At 41.0% G+C, this 24,152-nt stretch overlaps 1 protein-coding gene across 1 annotated transcript in view; it reads left to right on the top strand.

Moving 5' to 3' along the window:
- SPRED1 (sprouty related EVH1 domain containing 1) overlaps positions 1 to 24,152 on the top strand; it is a 707,321-nt gene that overhangs the window by 461,570 nt on the left and 221,599 nt on the right. The window contains exon 3 of the mRNA XM_044073988.1: positions 18,303 to 18,471. Coding sequence (XP_043929923.1) covers positions 18,303 to 18,471 — 169 coding nt within the window. The remainder of the gene's footprint in view (positions 1 to 18,302; positions 18,472 to 24,152) is intronic.

Below are 24,152 nucleotides of genomic sequence, written 5' to 3'. Positions count from 1 at the left end.
AGACACAGGCACACACAACACACACAGAGACAGGCACACAGACAGACACGCACACAATACAGACACACACAGACACAGGCACACACACAACACAGAGAGACACAGGCACACACACACAACACAGAGAGACACACGCACACACACACACAGAGAGACACACGCACACACACAGAGAGACACACGCACACACACAGAGAGAGACACACGCACACACACAGAGAGAGACACACACACACAGAGAGACACACAGAGACAGACACGCACACACAGAGAGACACACACACAAACACAGACACACAGAGAGACACAGACACACACAGAAAGAGAGACACAGAGACACAGACACACACACAGACACAGACAGAGAGAGACAGGCACACACACACAGAGAGACAGACACAGAGAGACACAGGCACACACACACAGAGACACAGGCACACACACACAGAGAGACACAGGCACAGACACAGAGAGACACAGGCACAGACACACAAAGACACAGGCACACACACACACACACACACACACACACACACAGAGACAGACACACACAGAGAGACAGAGACACAGGCACACACACACAGACAGACACACACAGAGACACACACACAGACAGACACACAGACACAGGCACACACAACACAGAGACAGACACACACAGAGACACACACACACAGAGAGAGACACAGACACACACACACACACAGAGACACACAGGCACACAGACACACACACAACACAGAGAGAGACAGAGACACACACAGAGAGACACAGGCACACACAACACAGAGAGACACACACGCACAGAGACACAGGCACAGACACACACAGACACACACAACACAGAGAGACAGACGCACAGACACAGGTACACACACAGAGACACAGGCACACACAACACAGAGACAGGCACACACAGAGAGACAGGCACACACAACACAGAGAGACAGGCACACACAACACAGAGAGACAGGCACACAGAGACAGGCACAACACAGAGAGAGAGACAGGCACACAGACACACACACACACACAGACACAGAGACACAGGCACACACAGACACAGAGAGAGACAGGCAGACACAGAGAGAGACAGGCAGACACAGAGAGAGACAGGCAGACACAGAGAGAGACAGGCAGACACACACACAGAGAGAGACAGACACACACACACAGAGAGACACAGGCACACACAGACACAGAGAGAGACACAGGCACACACAGACACAGAGAGACACAGGCACACACACAGACAGAGACACACAGGCACACACACAGACACAGAGAGACACAGGCACACACACAACACAGAGAGACACAGGCACACAGACAGAGAGAGAGAGACACAGGCACAGACACAACTCAGAGAGAGACGCAGGCACACACAACACAGAGAGAGGCACACAGACACAGGCGCACACACAGAGACAGACACGCACACAATACAGAGAGACACACACACAAACACAGACACACAGAGAGACACAGACACACACAAACAGACACAGGCGCACACACAACACAGACACACACAGACACAGACAGAGAGAGACAGGCACACACAACACAGAGAGAGACACAGGCACACACACAGAGAGAGACAGACACAGAGAGAGAGCGACACAGGCACACACAACACAGAGAGAGGCACACACGCACACACACAACACAGAGACACAGGCACACACACAGAGACACAGAGAGACAGACACACAGAGAGACACAGGCGCACACACAACACAGAGAGAGAGACAGGCACAGCACAGAGAGAGAGACAGGCACACACAGCACAGAGAGAGAGAGAGGCACACAGAGAGAGAGAGAGGCACACACACACAGAGAGAGAGGCACGCACACAGAGAGAGAGGCACACACACAGAGAGAGAGGCACACACACACAGAGAGAGAGAGAGGCACACACACACAGAGAGAGAGAGACAGGCACACACAGCACAGAGAGAGAGACACAGGCACACACAGCACAGAGAGAGAGACACAGGCACACACAGCACAGAGAGAGAGACACACGCACACACAGAGAGAGAGACACACGCACACACAGAGAGAGAGAGACACACGCACACACAGAGAGAGAGAGACACGCACACACAGAGAGAGAGAGACAGGCACACACACAGAGAGAGAGAGAGGCACACACAGAGAGAGAGAGAGGCACACACACAGAGAGAGAGAGAGGCACACACACACAGAGAGAGAGAGAGGCACACACAGAGAGAGAGAGAGAGGCACACACACACAGAGAGAGAGAGAGGCACACACACAGAGAGAGAGAGAGGGCACACACACACAGAGAGAGAGAGGCACACACACACACAGAGAGAGAGACACACACACACACAGAGAGAGAGACACACACACACAGAGAGAGAGAGACAGGCACACACAGAGAGAGAGAGAGACAGGCACACAGAGAGAGACACAGGCACACAGAGAGAGACACAGGCACACAGAGAGAGAGAGAGACACAGGCACACAGAGAGAGAGACACACACACAGAGAGAGAGACACACACACAGAGAGAGAGAGACACAGGCACACAGAGAGAGAGAGAGAGACAGGCACACAGAGAGAGAGAGACAGGCACACAGAGAGAGAGAGACAGGCACACAGAGAGAGAGAGACAGGCACACAGAGAGAGAGAGAGACACAGGCACACAGAGAGAGAGAGAGAGAGACACAGGCACACAGAGAGAGAGAGACACAGGCACACAGAGAGAGAGACACAGGCACACAGAGAGAGAGAGACACAGGCACACAGAGAGAGAGAGACACAGGCACACAGAGAGAGAGAGAGACACAGGCACACAGAGAGAGAGAGACACAGGCACACAGAGAGAGAGAGAGACACAGGCACACAGAGAGAGAGAGAGAGACACAGGCACACAGAGAGAGAGAGACACAGGCACACAGAGAGAGAGAGAGAGACACAGGCACACAGAGAGAGAGAGACACAGAGACACAGGCACAGAGAGAGAGAGAGACAGGCACACAGAGAGAGAGAGAGAGACAGGCACACAGAGAGAGAGAGAGACAGGCACACAGAGAGAGAGAGAGACACAGGCACACAGAGAGAGAGAGACACAGGCACAGAGAGAGAGAGAGACACAGGCACACAGAGAGAGAGAGACACAGGCACACAGAGAGAGAGAGACACAGGCACACAGAGAGAGAGAGACAGGCACACACAGAGACACAGGCACACAGAGAGAGAGAGAGACACAGGCACACACAGAGAGAGACACAGGCACACAGAGAGAGAGACGCACACACAGAGAGAGAGAGAGACACACACAGAGAGAGAGAGACGCACACACAGAGAGAGAGAGACGCACACACAGAGAGAGAGAGACGCACACACAGAGAGAGAGAGGCACGCACACAGAGAGAGAGAGAGACACGCACACAGAGAGAGAGAGACACGCACAGAGAGAGACGCACACAGAGAGACACACAGAGAGAGAGACACACGCACACAGAGAGAGAGAGACACACGCACACAGAGAGAGAGAGACACACGCACACAGAGAGAGAGACACACGCACACAGAGAGAGAGAGACACACACGCACACAGAGAGAGAGACACAGGCACACAGAGAGAGAGAGAGACACAGGCACACAGAGAGAGAGAGACACAGGCACACAGAGAGAGAGAGACACAGGCACACAGAGAGAGAGAGAGACACAGGCAGAGAGAGAGAGAGACACACGCACACAGAGAGAGAGAGAGACACGGGCACAGAGAGAGAGAGAGACACGGGCACAGAGAGAGAGAGAGAGACACGGGCACAGAGAGAGAGAGAGACACGGGCACAGAGAGAGAGAGAGAGACGGGCACACAGACACAGGCACACACAGAGACACAGGCACACACAGAGACACAGGCACAGGCACACAGAGAGAGAGAGACACAGAGACACAGGCACACAGAGAGAGAGAGAGACACAGGCACACACAGAGAGACACAGGCACACACAGAGAGAGAGAGACACAGGCACACAGAGAGAGAGAGAGACACAGGCACACAGAGAGAGAGAGACACAGGCACACAGAGAGAGAGAGAGACACAGGCACACACAGAGAGAGAGAGACACAGGCACACAGAGAGAGAGAGACAGGCACACAGAGAGAGAGAGACACAGGCACACAGAGAGAGAGAGAGACACAGGCACACAGAGAGAGAGAGACACAGGCACACAGAGAGAGAGAGAGACACAGGCACACAGAGAGAGAGAGACACAGGCACACACAGAGAGAGAGAGACACAGGCACACACAGAGAGAGAGACACAGGCACACACAGAGACACAGGCACACACAGAGACAGGCACACAGAGAGAGAGAGAGGGAGACACAGGCACACAGAGAGAGAGAGAGAGAGACACAGGCACACACACAGAGAGAGAGAGAGAGACACAGGCACACACAGAGAGAGAGAGAGACACAGGCACACACAGAGAGACACAGAGAGACACACACAGAGACAGACACACTTTTTCTACCCCAGGCCTTTGTGGTCTCTGGACTTCAAGGATGCCTACCTATCCCCATCCATCTGGTCTTCAGGAAAATTTAACATTTCTCTTGCATTTTTAAATCTCTGCTTTGCCCTTTGGCCTCTACTTCCCCAAGAGTGTTCACAGAATGCCTTGCTCCTGTCATTGCTCATTCAAGCTTCACCCAGCACTCTGTTCAGGATCTCCAGTTTACCATTTCCCTGTTGCAGAGTCTAGGGTTCACCATAAACTTCTAGAAATCTGCTCTGATACCTTCTTAGGATTATATTTTCTGTGGTTGCAGGCTTCAGACCATTCCCATGCTGACATCTCTACCTGTCCCCAAGGTCCTGTATCTGACTAGCATTTTCTAGTCTTATAGTTTGTCGCAGACACTGATTTACTCAGGGTCTTAGGGTTTATGGCTTCCACTCTTCCCATGTTCCCTCTGGCCAGGCTTCACATGAGAAAGCTACAGTAATAAGTCATTTGACGACTATGACATGAAATGTGCTAAAAGGGACCTTAAGCCGAGCAGTAACCTTTATTAATCCCTGTTCACATTTAAGTAAGACCTGTGATTTGAGCTTTTCCTATCCAAACCATGGTTTTCACCTCCGTTTTCTTGATGTATATTGTGTTGTCCATACCTTCTGTATCAGCAGCAGCACTTTTTGTACACCCTGGTCAGCCTCACTGCTGACGTGAGAGAATTTTGAGCTGATGAGAATGAAGGCCAGCGACTGCTTGTAATTTTACATAATTTAAAACTTTTTTTTTGCATCCGTCCATGGAGAATTTAGATCACTAAGAATGCTATCTCCCCACCCCAACTTGGGCAGCCTCAAGTACTGGAAGTTTACAGACTTGGTACAAAGTGAGGGTTGGGGAAGTGGCCCACAGAACTGCTTTCGTCTCCCCAGCAGTGACTAGTTGCATTGTCTCACAGTAACAGTAATCCTTGGTGGGCTGCTATAGGAAACCTATTAAAAGAAGTTAATAAAAACTGCATGGGAGAATTATGACCGTGACTTGTCAATGTGGCTGACATGATTCTCATGCACTCCCTGGGGCCCGGAAAGACACTGCCCATAATGAACTTGTCTATTTTATTTGCAGACCTGGGGAGGCTTGTGTTCAAGAATCCTGACATCCACTTAAGATTTATAATAAAAAAAAAAAAATTGAGCTGCGAGCAAATTCAGGAAGCTGTATCCATCCTGTATTTTATTTTGAGGGCCTTTACCTATTTGGCACATTTACTATAATTTAAATTGGTTATCTGTTGGTTAGTTAGGTTTGGGGCTCTTGTAAGTAGTAATGTTTTCCAGTTGGCTGGTTGTAGATTTAATCATTTACACCAAGTATTTAACCTTTTTTAATGTAACATTGCCTGATAACCTTTCCAAATTTTATTCAAACCTCTGAATTAAAAAAAAAAAAAAAGTGCTTTTTGTTGACCAAGTTAGGCCTAATGTGCTTGTTAATTATTTTCAGAGTTGACCTGAGTTAGTGGTTGTACCGACTGGGACCATTTAGCCAGGGCACTGAGGAAAATCCCCTGTGTGTGTTCTGTGGGATCTTTTACATCCACCCGAGCTACTACCCACTTGGGCATGTTGGCCCTTGGTGTAATGTCTCACATCCAAGGGATGTCACCTCTAGAGTGTAGCACCCCCCCCCCAACACTAACTCTGTCATTGTTGGAAAAATTAATCCAGCAGTATTCTAATCCTCCAGCATCACAGGCAGGAAATGACACTGCAGTGAATGGTGGAAATGTTGCGCTCCCCCCCCGTCCCCCCCCGTCCCCATTACATGCCTGCTGAACTGAACTTTAAGCTTTGCTGCCGGTCCATTGTTCATCCCATTGGCAAGAGCCTGTCATGTAAGCAGCGATGCTCCCAACTATTGTTTTCTCACACTCCGTGGTCCTAACTACACCCCACTGCCTGCTAATGGGTATAGGGTCTGGCTTGATATGGTCATCCCTTGCAGTAGTATTTTATAGCAATTCTGTTTTTATTAGCAACTTAGTAAGTTTTAAGGTTGTAATATTTGAATTTTCATTGCAGGTATTACTAGTTTGGAAGACAATTTTAGTACTTTCGATTGTCATGAAATATATTTTTCATCCATTCATTGTACTTGTCCACATTCTGTAGTTATCCTTTATACACTGCTTTCTTTTTCCATTGTCTCAATTATGTTGACCTGCTATATTGAATTGCTAAATACATCAAGTACATGTGCAGTGTATGCAAGTCGTATTCAAAGGTGATGGAACATTTGTCATAACCATAGGCTACCATTCCTTTAACCTACTACTTGAAATAACTGCTTGTATATCTTGATAGAGTTGCAGAACTTAAGAGTTTATTTAAATTTATTATGGATTAAAACAATGTGGTAAAAGCTGCATTTTTAAGTGCAAGTATTGACACCAAAACGAGAAAGCAAAATGCGATCTAACTGAACACAAGTGAGTTTATAAATGCAGAGCTTTCAGCCATCAGTAGGTCTTGTACAGTATCTTGTTTGAACGAACAGGAGTTTTTAAATGTGGCTTCTTTAAAAGAAGTCATTGTCCTTGCTGGCACATTTTTTTTTTTTTTTTGTGGCTTATGTCATCCAATGAATCATGAGTGTAGGCTGAAGTTTCTTCCTTGATGACTTGACTGTGAAGACTGCACACCCTTAAAATAAATCCGTTTCCACTGTTGCTTGACTTAACCAGTCTTAAGGCAAGATTTCTGACTGTGATAAGTGCGCATTTTTATCTGTGGTTGAATTTCCCTGGTAGAAGTCTTATTTTTGTAGTGACAACTCCAAAGTTAGGCACTTCGTATTTATCCTTGCTCGAAACCTTTCATGTCTTCAGTTGGTTTTTCAGAACTGATGGCCTTTCAGCTTTCTTGCCAGGAATGCAGGAGAAAAAAAAAACTTGTCTGCATGCTTAAAGTAAAGTTATCTTCTAGAGGCTTGTAATCTGATAATCCTGACACAAATATCTGTGCTAAACAATGAAGTTTGCATGAAAGAACAAGATTTTTCTAAACTGGGTAAAAATATAATTTAATGACCATGTTTAAATTGTAGATTCTTTTTTCATTTTTTTCTTGTCGTGCTTGTCTCTGCTTTTTCATAAATGTATTTAATAGGGATTTTGTGATCCATAACTGCTTGTAGTTAGGCAACATGATTGTCACCTGGAGTCCAGTTTTATGACAGCAGTGTAGCCCGCAGCAGTTTCGCAGATGTCGAGAGATTTTGTAGTGTTATGTTAGTCTGATTGCAGTTTCTGACATTTTTGTGTTACAGAAGTGCCTCAAATGTAGTTTAAAGGAGTGGGCATGTTTGTCTTGTTTATCATTTTTTTGTTACTTTGAAAGTGAAATATAAAGGGGAGTCCGTGCTAACTTCCTGGCTATAGGGAAGACTAGTTTGCATTGTTGTTTCTTGTGCCTGTGATAACTTTCCTGGTTGCAAGGCAGACTAGTTTGTGTAGTTTCTTGAGCCAGTGATTAGACTGCCCTGCAGCCAGGAAGTTGTTTGCGTAGTTTTCTCAGGCCTATGATAACTTTGCATCTGTAGGGCAGACTAGTTTGTGTAATTTCTCTTGCCACTGCTGTTTTTAAATGTATTCATTGATACGGAGTGTAGTGTACGCACTTGGGAAAATTGACCCTTTTTCCTAACGTGCAGCATCTTTAGAGGTGTTTCACATAGTCTGAGAGGGGATCTCTGTGCCACAGAAATATTCTTTGTCCTGTTTATTCAGCATTATGATAATTTTGGTTTCTCCCTTCATAATTTTTAGCAAGTGTTACTTGATTTTGCGAATGCTCCAGTATTGGTAAACATTTAAACTATTTCATTACAAAATCTCAACTAATATTTTTCTTCATGTATGTATTCTAGTGTATGTGACAAAACAGTCTTCAATTTATGGTGCTTTTCTTTTTGAACTGTAATTTAATTATACGTGCAGTTTCCAGTTTTGCTTTTTCTTTGAATTTGTACTAAAGGGCCAAGTCTGAGAATGGCCTATTGAGGTCAGCGCTATACTCCATTTAACAAATATAAATAAGCAGTGGTTGCCTGGCTTTACTTTGTACATGTCTACAAATTGCTAGATTAGTAAGCTGCTACTGCTTACTGTGTGGTTGCTACTCATTCAGCTGACAGATCACTGTACCACATGTGCTGTAACACCATCAACAGGCACTTTGTAGCTCACTTGCCGCCTTAGGCACGTGTGTGTGTGTGTGTGTGTGGGGGGGGGGGGTATGTAGCTGAAGTACTCAATGGTGGTGGTTACATTTTTCTCACCACACACCAACTTGCTTGTAGTAAAGAAAGCAGTCCTTTGTGTAGCCCAATACATCCTACTCCATTTTTGGGTTTTACAGAGTAATTCCTGCAGCTAAAACTACTTATTTTTAACACTGATTTAACATTTTTAATCTTGCCGCATTTTGTGACTACAGTGTAAGTGGCACGATAGACTGTCAGAGGTCCTAGTGTTAAGCAAATTCAAACGTGTCTTGAAATTATTGTACTGTACACCATGGAGAAATATAAAGCTTGAAACTGAAAGTTGAGTTCAGTCACCCCCTTTTAAGTACACAAATCAGGCTTTCGCTGTACTTCTGGAATTTCTTACATTTCTCCACCCCACCCCCCCAAAAAAAAAAATCAAATTCACTCATTGTCTGGTAGACTTAATCTACTTCAAGAATGTAGAAATAGGAAATAAAAGGCAAATAAGTCTAATGACCATTTATGACTTGCCAGTACCAACCCTTGGACTGTACCTTCGAGCCAGGGTTGAATTTATGAATATCCATCCAATCAACCATTTCCCATTTAAAGGAAGGTAGTGTCACACTGGCTTGTTGATCTATTCCATAGGTTGGGAAAGTAGTGCGTAATCTGTCACTCTACCATGTTTTATTTACTGATGAGAATTGAGATCCCTGGTTGTGGTATTTGTTCAGCTGTTTGATTTGTGAAGATCTGATAAATCCAGGGCCACTGATGGCATGGAAGGCAAGGCGTAGATTTCACCTCAAGCCAGTAAGATTCTGAATAGTTTCCTTTTTTATTTTTTATATTATTATTGGCCCTAGGGGGTGTGTGGTACAGATGAACTGTCAAGGCAGGGCTGGCCACCCAGCAGTGTAAACCTTTGCTCTGAATGATTCACTGATGAGGTGACATCCTGACCCCATGTGCAGAAATGGGAAACTGGGTTTAGGATGGATCATCTTGGTTAGTAACCTCTGAGGTGCATTCCAAAGGAGACTTTGTATTTAGTAATTGGCTTAATCAGTGCTGCCTATAAGGGGATAATGAGCTGCATTATGTAGAACAGTTTGACCATTACATGATCAAAGGATTTATCCGTGCAGGTTCCAAGGTCTTTGACAGCATTCTTATTTCGCAGTGGGGTGTTGTGTATATGGTATGCTGGAGGGGGAGAGTTTGTTAAACTGCAGTATTGTCGTTTTTTTTTTTAATTTTAGACTAATTTTAGCCCATTTTTAATGCACCAGATGGAAGATCTTGTTGAAGAGCTTTGATGTCAGGAGGGCACTTGACAGTGAATTCCAGTTTACAGTTTTCTGCAGACTTGCTTAGACAGTGATCTTTGTTCAAAGTCTGGAAATCAAAAAAGTAAATGTTGAATGAGAGGCCCCCGTCACTGAGCCCTATGGAACATACCAGCACAGTGTGTTGTGTTTTTAGCTGGTTTGTCTATCTCAGGGCATAGGGCTCTATTTGTAGTTCATTAAGCTTCTTATCTATGCTAGAATGAGGGATGGTGTCATGTCTTGGCCCGGTATGCTGTGTGGACAGCATGACCACTCTGTGGACTGTTATTCTTTCAAATAAGTTAACCAGATTCATTAGGTAGGATTTACCCTTGACAAAGCCAAACTGCTGTGGGCCTAGGCTGATGAGATTAAAGTCCTAGTTTATCAGGTCATTTAGAATATCTTCCATGATTTTGCAAATTAAAATAGTTATGCTGATATGCTTAGAATTCCTGGCATCAGTGGTGCAGTCATCGTAGAGTGGCATCACTACTGCAGTACACCAAACCTCAGGGTCAGGCAGTGGCTAAACTTTAAGTTCAGGGTGGCTGTCCCATGGCTCGTTTTGTACTGTTTGTTAAACAGCAAGGTTTATGGTCAGGTCCCATGGAGGAACTATTTAGTGTTTGAAAGTGCATTCAGTGCATGTTCTTTAGTGATGAAGGATCTTGGAGATTTAGACAGCCCTTCTCATGTTTGTATATTTAAAATCTGTGATAATATAACATATGACAAATGTATGCTTCATATGAGATTCAGTATTAAACTGACAAATTGCTACGTTTAGTAGGAGAACATTTGCAGGGTGACCAAAATTTTGGATGAATAATTTTTGTTGATCTCATTAGATGTTGGTAATATGGCATTTGAAAATAACCTTCATCTTGCTGGTGAGGGTCTCCAGTTATTGCCTGAAGTTGATTTATGCCGTAAGCCATACTGTAAATGCAGTCACAATGATTAGAAATATTCTCTTCAAATAGAGGTAATCCATTTAAACATTCATGATGGCTTCTTTGTTGTTTTTAAATGCATTGATACCAGTGAGGCGAAACATGTCTTGCTTCATAGTAACCTATTTTAAGCGCAGATAAGATGTCGAGCATAGGTTGTTAGATCATGCTAAAGTTGCTGAATCTCTTGATAAGTTGACACTGCTGTAAGAATTAGAGTAGCGTATCTTTTTCAAGACCCTTTGTAACCATGTAGTAAAGAACCAGAGGCATTTCCAATCCCATCTGCCAGAGGGTGACGACAGAATGAGATTGCTCATTTGCTCTGTAGGCCTAGCTTAGAAGTGTCATATCTTTGAAGGTTTCAGTCACCATTCCACAGCAGGAATTATTTACATTGGAGGGCTTGAAAAAAAAAAGTGCTGTTTATGTTCAGAACGCATGTTGCTCGGCTATAGTGTGTGTGGAGAATCCAGTGCACCTTGTCTGTTTGAAATGGCATGGTGAAAGGTCGAGTTTGACTTGGAAAGCTGAAAAGTGCAGAAAAATATTAAGCCTTAGCATGTAGTTCTGTAGATTTATGCTGTTTTTTTAGTTTATTAAATTAATTGTAGTTTTTTGGGGTACGTGCCTTGAAAAATCAATCATGAGGTCCTTGCAAGTTCGTGTAGACTTGTCCATGTGCTGCATGTAGTATGCGGACACATCTGTGGTTACTCATGTCTGATCATTCTTTGTCTGCAAATACAGCATACTTTGTTGAATACAGCACTCATTTGTATACATGATTTTGCAGATGTTTTCATTCAGGTTTACTTTCTCAAAAACTTAAATATGCTTTCCATTTAGTCATATTTGCATTCATGTTCCATTTTAAGGAAATATTTTTTTTTCACTTCCTTGCTTTCTGTACATCGGAGTGTTTTTTTTCATAACATCCTGTTTGTCAGATGCCACATTGTCATTTCTTTTTTATTTTTATTTATTTATTTATTTTGCATTTTATAACATTAGAGCTGTCTGGCTATGGAACCAGTGTTTTTTCTGTTTTGGTACATCTTTTAACCTCCTGTAGTAAATGTTTGAGGGAGTTGTTTACAGCTGTTAGATCTTTTGTGGAGTTTTTTTCCAGGTTCTGGAATCAATCAGACCCTTGGGCACACAGTACTGTCATCTTTGTTCAGGCAAGATTGAAGAAAGCTTTTGCTCGCTGCAGACTGTTGCTAGGGCTGCTGTGAATGTAACTGTGATTTCATCTTTTTAAAGCTTTTTCTCTGATTTAAATTACTATGGCAACAAGTAAGTGGTTAAACTCTGCCAGGGGCTGCAGAACGTGGCCTCCTGCCGCCAGCCATCTAATCGGTGAAGCACAAGTTTTCTAAAGCCCTAGTAACCACTTACTGCAGTTTTTGCCAGTTTCTGAAAAGGCTTGAAAGCAATAACAAGGTCACCAGTAAAACTTGTATCTGAGCACTAAATCATGATGAAAATAGTAGTTTAAAGTCCTTGGCAAAGTGGGATGAACAAGTGCCGTACCAAACTGTTGTACAATTTTTAAAAATGACATTCCAATATGCCAGTGCTGTTTATTTTCCCTGGTGTCTTACTGGGGGATGCATTTTAGGGTTGTGTTGTCATCGCACTATAGTCACCAGCTGTCATTATTGTTGCAGGGGGATGCAAACTACTGGATAGTGTTTTAATATACAGGTGTGCTGGAACTTGCTCGTAAACTAAAACCTTCACAGTCTCTGGTAATTGAACCAAAATTTGAAGTTAAAGTAAAACCAAATCCAGGCTTTTTTATTGCCAGTGTTGGTCTGAGCTAAATTTGGTTACTGAATTTACTTCATGTAAAGTGCTTGTAGACTTTGGTAATTTTAATGTACTAATTTTAAACTAGCTTCAACTTTGGTTTTATGTTTGGTTGCATGCAAAGGCACATGCTAACTGTTAAAGAAGTTGCAATCCACAAAGACTAAATTTCTGAAACCTGCATTTAAATGTAGAAATGAATGCCTATCTCATGAGTGAGAAGTGTTTTGAGATTCCAGTATGATTTGTTACAACTGATCAGAGGTGATGCACTGTGAAGTAATATCCCTGCTTCTTTTTTCATGTTTGCTAAAGGTTCCTTCAGTTCACACACTATATAAACACTGTTGCCTATTCATGTTTGACTTGCTTTTAACACGTGTATTAGTTTTAGCATTATCCAGAAGGATGGATTCTGTGTTTTCCTATCAAATTTGCTTTCAAAAGCACCCTTCTTTCAGTTCCCAGGAGTTTACCCCCCTTCCCCACTCCCATCTTCAGTTGTTCCTTGCCAACTACTTGGAGGTTGATGCACAGTAGATACAACGTAGATCAGTTCTGTATAGACATTGTAGCTTCAAGCTGCTTGACTTGGAACCTAGAATTGCTGTTTTGCTACTTTCCTGGGCATGGCATCATGATGCTTTGTTTGCTTTTTAGTGAGTTCAGAACAAGAGCATGCACTAGTCTTTGAGAATTGCTAGGGCAACCTTAAAATTTAGATATTTAAAGTAAAGGAGGGGGGGGGGTGGCAGTGAACATTTCACATGTTCATATGATGAAGTTTGAGTGAGCATAGCATGATTGGCAGTGTGTACATTTTTTTTTTTATTTTGATTTTAGTTTGATCAAGTTAATAGTGACACAGTGTTGCATTGCCTGCACAACTGCATAGTATTCTTTACTCGGGTGACCCTTGTCTTTAGAGAGTTGAAAGCAGCTTAGTATTTTCTGCTGCCTTTTCAAGAGTTTATAGTGCAGGTGTGTGCTCTGAGTTCAGGTAGATGGCTTCCCAGTGTTTAAGTATTTAACAGACAAGGCACCATCTAAAAATGGTGAGGCTTTGGAGTTAGCTGTTTAATGGCATTAGAAGGGCCAATATAGTGTAGTACATAGCTTGTAATTGTAAACTACTTTCGCAGGTAGTTTCGGTCCTTCCTCACAGAACTTCTTAAATTTTATACTTTACACAGACTACCTTTCAGGAAAGCTTGCTGACCCATTTTCTTATGGAGTGGTGGTCTTTTAAGAGCATTGTCTACATTCATGAAATCCAAATCGGTGTATTCCGTGCAAGAGATTCATTTGTTCCTAGACCTTTCTTTCTGGTTACTGCAGATTCAGTTCATGGACTTGTTGAATTCTGCTTGCAGTAAAACGCTTGGTTGCTCTTCTCCTCCTCCACTCAACCGCCCTGTCTGTTAATCTAGAAGTGCAATTTTCCTTTTTTTTTTTTGCTGATCAGCTACATCTTGCAATTAGTACCATTTTCAGATCTCCAGCATTTTTCTAATAAGGTTACATTTTGGCCATCAATTAAAGTACCTGGTTGTTTTCTGCAGGCACGGTTTTCTCTGTTCTGTTGCAGAACTTTAATTCCATCCAACTCCGGGATTTAAAATTTGAGAGGTGGCGGTTTTCTGTTTTGAGCCACGTTTTTCAGTTACATTTCCGTCTCCCTATTGTTTCTGTGCAAAATGCTGCCTTGTATTTCTTTGTGTAGAATAGAAATGCAACTAATACAGCACGAGCAGTAAAATTCCATAATAAATGTCCTCTGATAATGAAGTCAGAGTTGGAAATAACTCCATCACCATCTTGTCATGCCACTGTTTTCTTGTCAAAACACAATCGCCAAAACATTATTCTGCATGTATTGTTCCCAAAACTCCATTTATTTCTATGTTGTAGAGGAGGAGGAATGAGATTTAACGGAAGGCAGGATTTGAATGAGGTATGTAATGTTTGGCAGTGACTTTATAGAAAAGTGATGTGTAATGTTTACAACTGAAAATTCAATATGGTTTGTTTCTATTTGTATAAATGTATGATTGGCTATATCATAATTGCTAATTTGATCATGTTTAAAAAGAAAAAAAGTGAGGTGCCTGTAGTTTGCCAAAGATGGCTTAGCTGAAGAGGTGGGACTGCTCATTTTTGTCATAACATGAAAGATCATAGTGTGAACAGGTTAAGTATTGCAAGTCTGAAATAAAAAAAAAAAATGGGGGGGGGGCAAAGTTCTGTTTCCACACTTTAAAACCCATTATGCTGAAAAACCTTCCTAAACAAAATTCTGAATTTATTTATGCAGTCTGTTGATAACAGTCCTTGTGTCCTCTCAAAGTTTAATATTAAGGTAATTGTTTTACAGGTTTTTCTTTGCATGTTTTACTGGATTGTGACAAGTTTTGCCTAACATTTTTAAACCATCTCTGCACAACTGCCTTTTCAGTTGCAGAGCATCACCTCGACATCTGCCTTAATGTGGCGGGTGTGTGACCTGAAGTCTGGGATAGTGTTTCCCTGCATGACTGATCTGTGTAAGGTTTTATTTTTTTAACTTTTCGGTTGTTCGTGTCTAACTTCTGGAAAAGCATGCTTTATAGTTTGATCCTGAGAGGAAGCCGATAAAGCCATAAGGTTGTAGACATTACCTGCATATATTCTGTGTTAGAAAGGCAATTCTGTTCAGATTTGGCAGATTGCTTCCCCTTAATTTGTGGGTGACTTATTTCAGGTCCATGGCAGCAAAGATGGTTTCTGCGAATCTAGAGCTCAAGTTTCAAAAATGTAATAAGGCTGAATATGTTTAAAAAAATTTGTAGTAGTATTTTTGCTGATAAGGCTCTCCTCCTCTCTCTGCTATGGATTGTAATACTTGAACCCCCTTTATTGAAGTAGTACCACTCCAGAGTTGTGTGATCTTTAAAGTGTAAAACCCAAGTCATACCTTTCCCAGAGGTTGTGCCTTCTCAGAATGGTAATACAGACGGGAGCTTGTCCCCTGCCCTTAAAAAAAAAAAAAAAACTAAGCACGCAGTCAGCCCTTTATGCTGTATAAATCAGCAAAATGCTGATTCTCATTTAGTCTTGCAAAAATGAGATTAGCTAAAGTGAATTTTGACCCCTTGCAGTGCTTCTCTTCCTCGCAATTAACTGTTTTTGCATGGCTTTCTCAAAGCCTTAAGTTGCCCGTGGTGCATTGAGTGTCTAAAGTACAAGCACTGTCTTTATAAGAACATAAAAAGATGTCTTGATTGTTGTTAAATTTAAACAGACTTTGTGTAGCATTTTTTCATGTAGGCTGGCTTCCCAGTCTTAGTTTGAAAAGTTGCAGTTTTAAATTTTATACATGACTGCATCCCAATTTAGTGTGTGGACATAGTTTTAGTAATCAGCTGCTGTTGATGTTAAGACTGCGTTTTCCACATGGAACTTTAATGTATGGCGTAACTCAAAATAGTTCCTGCAGTCATTTCTGCCATGCTGAGTGAATTTCAAGCCGGTAGAGTCTGACTTTTTTGAACATTATTACAGATGTAAAATGCTCAGAAATGTGTGGTGATACTTGATATTGTGTCTTCTTTCTTTGTGATTTTATCCTCGACTTTCTGAAAGTTTCTCATTTAGACCCTCCCCATTAGCTCCTCCTGTCTAGTCCCCCAGTCAAGGTGGAGGTCTGTTTTATGGTAATACCTTTCCTTGTAAATGGATGGAGGGACTCTTGTTGCATTTGTTACCTCAAATTGCTTGTATGGTTGCCAGGACCTAACCCTTGATTTCCACCTGCATGGCATACTGCAGTGACTCGGGGTAATAGCTGACCTTGCTCATCCCCATGTAGTTTTGTGGCTCTGTGCCCACTACAAACCCAGTTATCAACACTGCTGTCAGCTGCTTTGTCACTGCAACAGCTGGACAGACCCGTTATCTCTGAACCAGAGTTTCTCCTTCACAATCTTGCCCTCATTTATTTGAGCTGTTGGAATATCTCCCTTTTTTAAATGAGAAGTATCTGTATTCTCACAAGACATAGGCAGTCATACATTTATATAAATGAAAACCATGTTGACAATTTTAGTTGCAAATATTATACATCACAAACCATATCATTGTAGTTGCAAATATTATGCATCATGTATCCAGTCAAACATTGCATAGCTCATTCATATCCTGCCTTCTTTTAAAGCCCGTTCCTCCTCTGCAGATATTGTTCCCACAATTCCCATTTTCTTCTGTTATTTGCTCCTACTGTTTTCTAAATATCCCAGTTCGAGTTTTGGGTCTGTTACTATTTACTACTTTATAGTAAAGCTGGTTTAGACTTTGATTTCCATTTTCTAGTAATTGCTTTTTTAGCAGCCACCACAGTTACTCAGCAAGGCCTTACTATGTCTAGGCAGTTCTGATTCTGTATCATAGCTCAAAACATAATTTCCTTAGTTACACCAGTTGCTCACCCAGTATCTTTTGACAGAACAGTTTGCAGGGAATCTTTAAAATCTGCCAACTCATATTTTGTCATATAAACATGTGCGAGGAGCTTAAGGGCAGATTTGGAAGAATTATTAACTCCTGGCCTAGATGTTACGGTAGTCAAAGTAACTTAGACCATTGTCAATTCTGGACGGTTTAGCGGCCAGGGAGCAGAACAGAAGTATGCCGTATTTCTGAATGTAGATAATTTTTTCCTGTGCAAATAGCTGCTAATACAAGCTTAAGCTGCTGCTTTTTTCATTTTGCATGCCACTTTTCAAAATTGTTCAGTACCTTGTGGTAGTCATCCACTTCAGGAAGCTTTAAACATGGATGAGAGTGAAGACTGCTACAGACTAAGTGCTGCTTTGTATACTTCATAGCAACCCAGTCCCCATATATTTTCCATTTTGCTTATTTGATATTGAGCTAGTTTCCTTGTTGGATCTTGCTAGTATTCTGTATGTTCTTCATCCTTCCTCCCACTTATGCCAAAAAATCCAGGTGCAAAAAAGTAGTCAGCCAAGCCAAAAAGATGTATAAAAATGTAAGACAAGAGTCCATATGGTTTAAAACGCACTTAATCCCCAACAAGTATTGAGCGCTTTCGTCCCAACAGAAGGGACTTTATCAGAATACGAAGTTAAAGCTTCTCAATTAAACATTTATATAATACCCCATTCATTATTGCCCCCTGTCAACCAATAAAAAATACTTGGGGATTAAAAGTGTGTTATAAACTATATGGACTTTCGTTGTACACTTATCCCTGTTTTTTAGTTTCCCTTGTAACAGAGTTTGCCCATTTTGTTTGTGTAGAGTAATTGTATAATGTGTCCATAAAGGACTGTTCAATTTGACTGGAGTAGGCTTGACTGGAGGCAAAATATATAAATTATTCCTACAGGTATTTAGTCATGTTTCTACTTTTGTTTTTGTAGGTGGTATTGGAATGTGTTCTGAATAAAGAGCTGATTTACAACAAAGTCACGCCAACATTTCACCACTGGAAGATCGGTGAGAAAAAGTTCGGGCTCACATTTCAGAGCCCTGCTGATGCAAGGGCATTTGATCGAGGAATTCGTCGTGCTTTAGAGAGCATCAGCCAAGGTAGGTGTTTTTCAGTACTGGATAAGGGCTGGATATTAACTGCTTTTGGAAGAAAACTGCTACTTTAGAAACTGCATTTATTGCTTAATAAAATGCACAACAACTTTTGATGAAATTACATTTTTTTGATCATTTTAATGTACATTTTTTGATCATTTTAATTTTAGCTGTGTAGAACTCTAAAGGTTTCTTATGATATCAAAATAAATGTCAGAGTAATGGTGAGCACGCGTGGGGGTGCACCAATGTGACAGATGCCCAAAAAAAGGCTATTACAGAATTTCATGCAAATGAAACCATGAAATGCTACACACTAGAAACAGAAGTCATGATTATTTTTGTAAGTGTATTGCTCTTTTGTCAAAGAAAACCTGCTGAATTTGCCCTCTTTACTTCCTGTTTAAACTTTTTTTGAGGTGTATTCACACACCATTTTACCTTCCCTTAGTCTCATTTTATGCAAGTGTCTGGTGTCATGTTACTTTGGTATTGGGAAACTGAGTTGTGGACAGTACAGGTGTGAATGACAGGAAACTTCATACCTTTTGTTAGAAAAATTGAGTTGGGGAAGGATATAGATACCTGGAATTGCAACAAATTTGGGCATTGTTTTTGTTCAGAGCAAGATTATGGAGACAGCAGCTAATAAAATCAATTGGGTGGCATTCTGGCAGTGTCCATGGATACTCAAAAGTACTAATATAAGGCACTCGTATCTTAAGTGAGAGAGGATGCTGAAAAAATGGGAAAGCACCTGACGTTATTGTGGGGCACAGTTTGGCCATGTGGAAAATGACCTTACTTAGAAGTAGAAGACAATTTGTTAGTGTAGCACCCCCTACCATAACCTTTGTGGGATAAAACTGTTGTAATAGTACTAGCCACCTAGATGGGGGCGGGGCATTGATACGATCAAAATATTAGTGACTACATGTTTTTGTAGTTTCTGACGAGTTGTATTTTTTATAAATTAATATGCAACTACACACCTCGTTTTGAAATGGGGTCAGGATGTCATATTAGCAGTGACAATCTAGAACCAGGTGGCTAGCCTTTTAATAAACTGAGTGGTAGGTAGAAAATATTTAGAGCATGTCCTAGAATGCATAATTGTGTATAAGACCAAAGTATTGTGCGTAATTACTGGATTTCAGCAGAGTCTGGGTTGCTGCAGCATGTGAGGAAGTCTGTTCAGCATTGCCCAAATAATTTTCTTATATATCAGCAACTAAAACCACTGCAATAGGATGAGGAGGTAATCCCTGGCACTAGTGCCAAAGAGCAGCACTTGAGCACATTCCTGGCTTTCCACTGCAGACTAGCAGAAGGGAGTATCTTGTTCAGGGACATTATAGCCTTACTCTTATGGGAAGATTTCTTGCACTTTTAAGCAGACTAGTATAATTGACAAGATATGTGCATATCCAGGAATCATTGTCCACATCAACCCAGCGTAGTTTTCATCTTACATGTGTTACAAGAGTAAGAGCCATGTTTTTTGGCAAAATTGTTCAAGAAAGGTTATCTGCCTTTGCTGGGAGACATCACTGAAGACAGGTAATCAGGGCTTTTTTGTACTGTGTGCCAAAAAGTAGAGAGATTAAGTTGTTTCCGTTATCTCTAGTTTGTTTGGAATATTTTCCAGTGTAGTCTTTCACTAACAAGATTGCACAATCCTTCGTATATTTGTATATCTAAACGAGAGGGACACTTGATTTGAATAAACAATCGTATGCATCAAAGAGATGCAGTAGGTTTTAAAATTGCGTCCATGTAAAATGACTACTGTCTTTCAAGCACAGAGCTGAGGGGGTATGTACAAGCTAGAAGATGGGGTGGTGGGGGAAGCAGACTGCGACTGCATTGTGGGTAATTTAAAACATTGAGACAATAGATATTGATTAAAAGATGCTAGAAATCTACAGTGTTAACCCCTGAAAAATAACTGTACTGTTGCATGTATAAACTGACATTTGTATGCCAAGAACCAAGTCTTCCATATGTCTGAGACTTTGCATACAGCATCCTTTCTGCACTGAAGTAGTCATTTTTTTTGTTTTTAAGTTATTTGCTCAAAGGAGTGGAACAATGGGTTATTGTCTGTGTTGTGTGTAGTATCGCTTATACTTCCTTTTATACTTGGTAAGGGGAGATGAGGGCCCCCACCCAACCACTGCTAAACTCCTTCTAGAGTATTGCAAGGGAAGTTGGGGAAGATGAAAGGAATGCTAGTCTTGATGTATAAAAGTACAGTTGCTGCACATCTAACATCACATTCTAAAAACACATTTACTCAACTTTATTACAAATGTTTATTACAAATGGTTATAAAAAAAGAAAGTGCATGGATTTAAAGTGGCTGAGAATTTTGCTAACGGAAGGTTGAAAACTTTTTTTTAATGGGATTAGAGGAGACTTTTTTTGATTGCCAGTATCCTGGCTTTGTTGCTTTCCCTGCACAATATTTGTGATTATGCATCTGCTTTAATGATGAATGACAGATGACTGTGCAATAAATTATTGCATTAATTAAACCTTGGTATTTTTTGGTAAACTTGAGTTCTCATTTCATGTCCAGATACTTCTGAGAAGCAGAATGGCCCAGGCAGTATTACAAAAAATGTGAGCAAAGACTAAGTGCATGTTTGCGGCTTACTGAATTTACTTTCACTCTGTTTTATGCAGTTAGTTGATAAACTAACATTATTAGCAGGAGTCTAGGTTTCTGGCAGACTTTATTGTAATCAAGCTCTTGATATATGGCCAACATTGTGTTTTGCAATATATGACAATATATATTCCTGAAAAGACGCTTTGTTGAATGCTAAGTATTTAATGTTCATGTTACCAAAATCTTACAAAATAAGTTCATGGTTAAATTCTGAAAATGGATCTGCACATTTAATTTTGTCCAAAGCATGATGCCACTGCCTGTCTGAGGGGCTTGACTTGATCCTGCGTGTAGTAGAAACCTTTCTTCTCCTGAAAGACTGTAATGTATGCTCAGTGTGTAGAACTACTTGAAGCAGTAATTTAAAAAGAGCAGCAGTCACCCATGTTTGGGTCTTGCTGTCTGCAAGAGTAAGGCATTTTCTCCAGACACTGTGCATACATGTGCACAGCCCTTTACAATAGAGCCAAAGGATTCTGAAAACAAAACTCTCTTCTGTATAAGGCTCTTTTGAAAATCATTTTATTGCACTCCTACACTTTTTCCATTTTTAACTTTAGTAGTTCACTTCTGAGTGAACAGTCTTTTGCATGTTGCAGTGTTTGTAAAATAGCGCACTTAAAGATCTCCAGCCAGAGTATTCCAAGTGACTAAACTAGAGCAAGGCGAAAGTTACCTTGGATGGTTCTTTTGAAGTTTTACAGAAGATTTCCTAGCAGTAAAAATCTGATTCAGGCACAGTAAAAATCTGGTCCCAGGCATGTAGTTGCAGCTCTCTACAACATTCACCCAAGCACAGTGCATTGGAAGTTTTTTTTTTGTTTTGTTTTGTTTTTCTTAAGACTTGCACGTATTAAACATTTGCTGAAACTCAGCAGTATAATTTGCCATTGGTATTGTTGATGTACTCACCACTTTTAGCCTGCTGTTCCTTTAGTAAACTGGGGAGTATTTCACTTAGTTTATCTACCTGTATCATGGATTTTAAAATGCTTGCAGGTTAGCTGAGCTATGTCCCTTCCTTGGCCTGAAGATAAAAGGACTGCCAGAAGAACGAATTTTCCGCAAATCAATAACATGCCTTCAAATTTCCATCTCCTTTCTCCAGTCTTGTTTTGCGTTTGACTTTTGTCACTACACACGTTGCCACCAGTTGACATACCAGCTTGAGTGCATGATACAAGCATTTTTAGTCAAGAGGGGCATTATTTTAAGAACTTTTTTGTAAACTGCAAACACTCTGGAAATGCTCTTTGGCAAATCCTCAGAAGCATGAGCAAGTTTGAGTTGACCTCTGGATGTCACCCAGTACATATGTAGAAGCTGCTGGGACTTGGACTAGGACCAAGTTTTACAACCCATTATTTTGATCAATCTGTAGTGCCTCATTTGGTGTATAGACATGCAGTGCGATATGGCTTGCCTGCAGTGTCGGTATGAGCAGGTGGGCAACTATACTGTAGATTTGCTACAAAGAAATTGCCGTTACTGTTTCTTTTTGACTAAACCACTGTAGTCTAGGTGTTTGCCTCTTAAACTTCATGCAGGATTATCTTGCATTTTCAGGCTGAATTCTCTGGGAAACACGTGAAAGAAAACAAAAGCTGGATAAACGCCTGGTATGCACCTCAAGCGAAAAAAAATGAAAAGACCAATGGTTAGACCACAGCTGAAGATAAAAATGGAATAATCCACGTCAGGAAATAAATCACTTGCAGCTTCACAGTAGTGCCCTTTATAAAACAAAAAGTTGTAACTGAGATGTAGTAGTCAAGGTAGGAAATGGTTCACTTGCAGTTTCACACCACTTTATTAAACAAGAGTAAGCGCCTTCGCGATCTAAGTCAGCTGATCGCTTCTTCAGACTCATAAAAACAGTTAAAACATTGGTATTTAAAATATGGTTCAACCAATGAAAACACATATAGAACTATGACATAGACTAATTAAAATTGCATACATCAGTACATTAATTTGCCTTATATTCTGCATAAGATGAAATAAAATATACATATAACAGACACATTTTATGTAATAATCCATATTACTTAATGTTTTAGTGGTCTGGATTTTAAAAAAGTTTCAAGGAAACATCATTGTTCAATCCAGGAGACCTATCTGCCTGAAGTAGTAAAATCCATCTTTGTTCGGCTTCCTCTACCTTATTCCTTATATCACCTCCCCTCTTACTTTTATTTATTATTTCTAAAACCATGAAATTAAAAATATGTTTCCTATCTTCTTCTTCCACATGTTTTGCTAAAGCACTTGTGTCTTTTTTATTTCTTATATCTCTAAGGTGTTCAAGGATACGTTCCTTTAGACACCTATTGGTTTTGCCTATATAAAAGGCATGACAGACAGTGCAGAAGCTGAAATAAACCAAATTTTCTGTTCTGCAGTCAGCATAAAAATCTATATCGATTATAAATCCTAGTGTAGGATGTTTATATGTAGATTTATTATACAAATAGTCACATGCTGTACAATTTCTGCAAGGAAAAGTCCCCTGCCCATCAGATAGGATCATTCTTTCTGGATTTATAGTTGCCTTTTTAAGGACCTCTTTCTGGATTTATAACAGAGTTGCCTTTTTAAGGACCTCTTATTTCTAAAAGAAAAGCTGAGTCTATCTTCTAACAATTCTCTCAAGTCAGGATCCGACAATAAAACATTCCAATTCTTCTCAAAAATATTACAGAACCTTCTGATGTCACTTGAATAAGTTATAGGGAATCTAACTTTAAAATCATGACCTTCCTTGCTTTTAACATCTTCTATAGTATTTGAGAAGAGCGGTTTACATCTCCCATCCCTATTTTCAATGGTATATTTAGAGCTTTCATTTATGTCTTTCTTACTATAACCTCTGTTTAAGAAGTCTTTCTCTTGTCTTCACAAAGCCTTCATCTGTATTATGTAAGCAGCTTATTCTCATATGTTGTCCTTTCACTACATTTTTGTGTACAAATGTTGGATGCATACTAGTCTTATGTAAGATACTATTTCT

Source organism: Protopterus annectens, chromosome 6.part0, assembly GCF_019279795.1.
Source record: "Protopterus annectens isolate FY-2018-M chromosome 6.part0, PAN1.0, whole genome shotgun sequence".
NCBI lineage: Eukaryota > Metazoa > Chordata > Ceratodontiformes > Protopteridae > Protopterus > Protopterus annectens.
The sequence above is the reverse complement of the archived record's forward strand: the minus strand, read 5'-3'. Positions and strand labels throughout refer to the sequence as shown.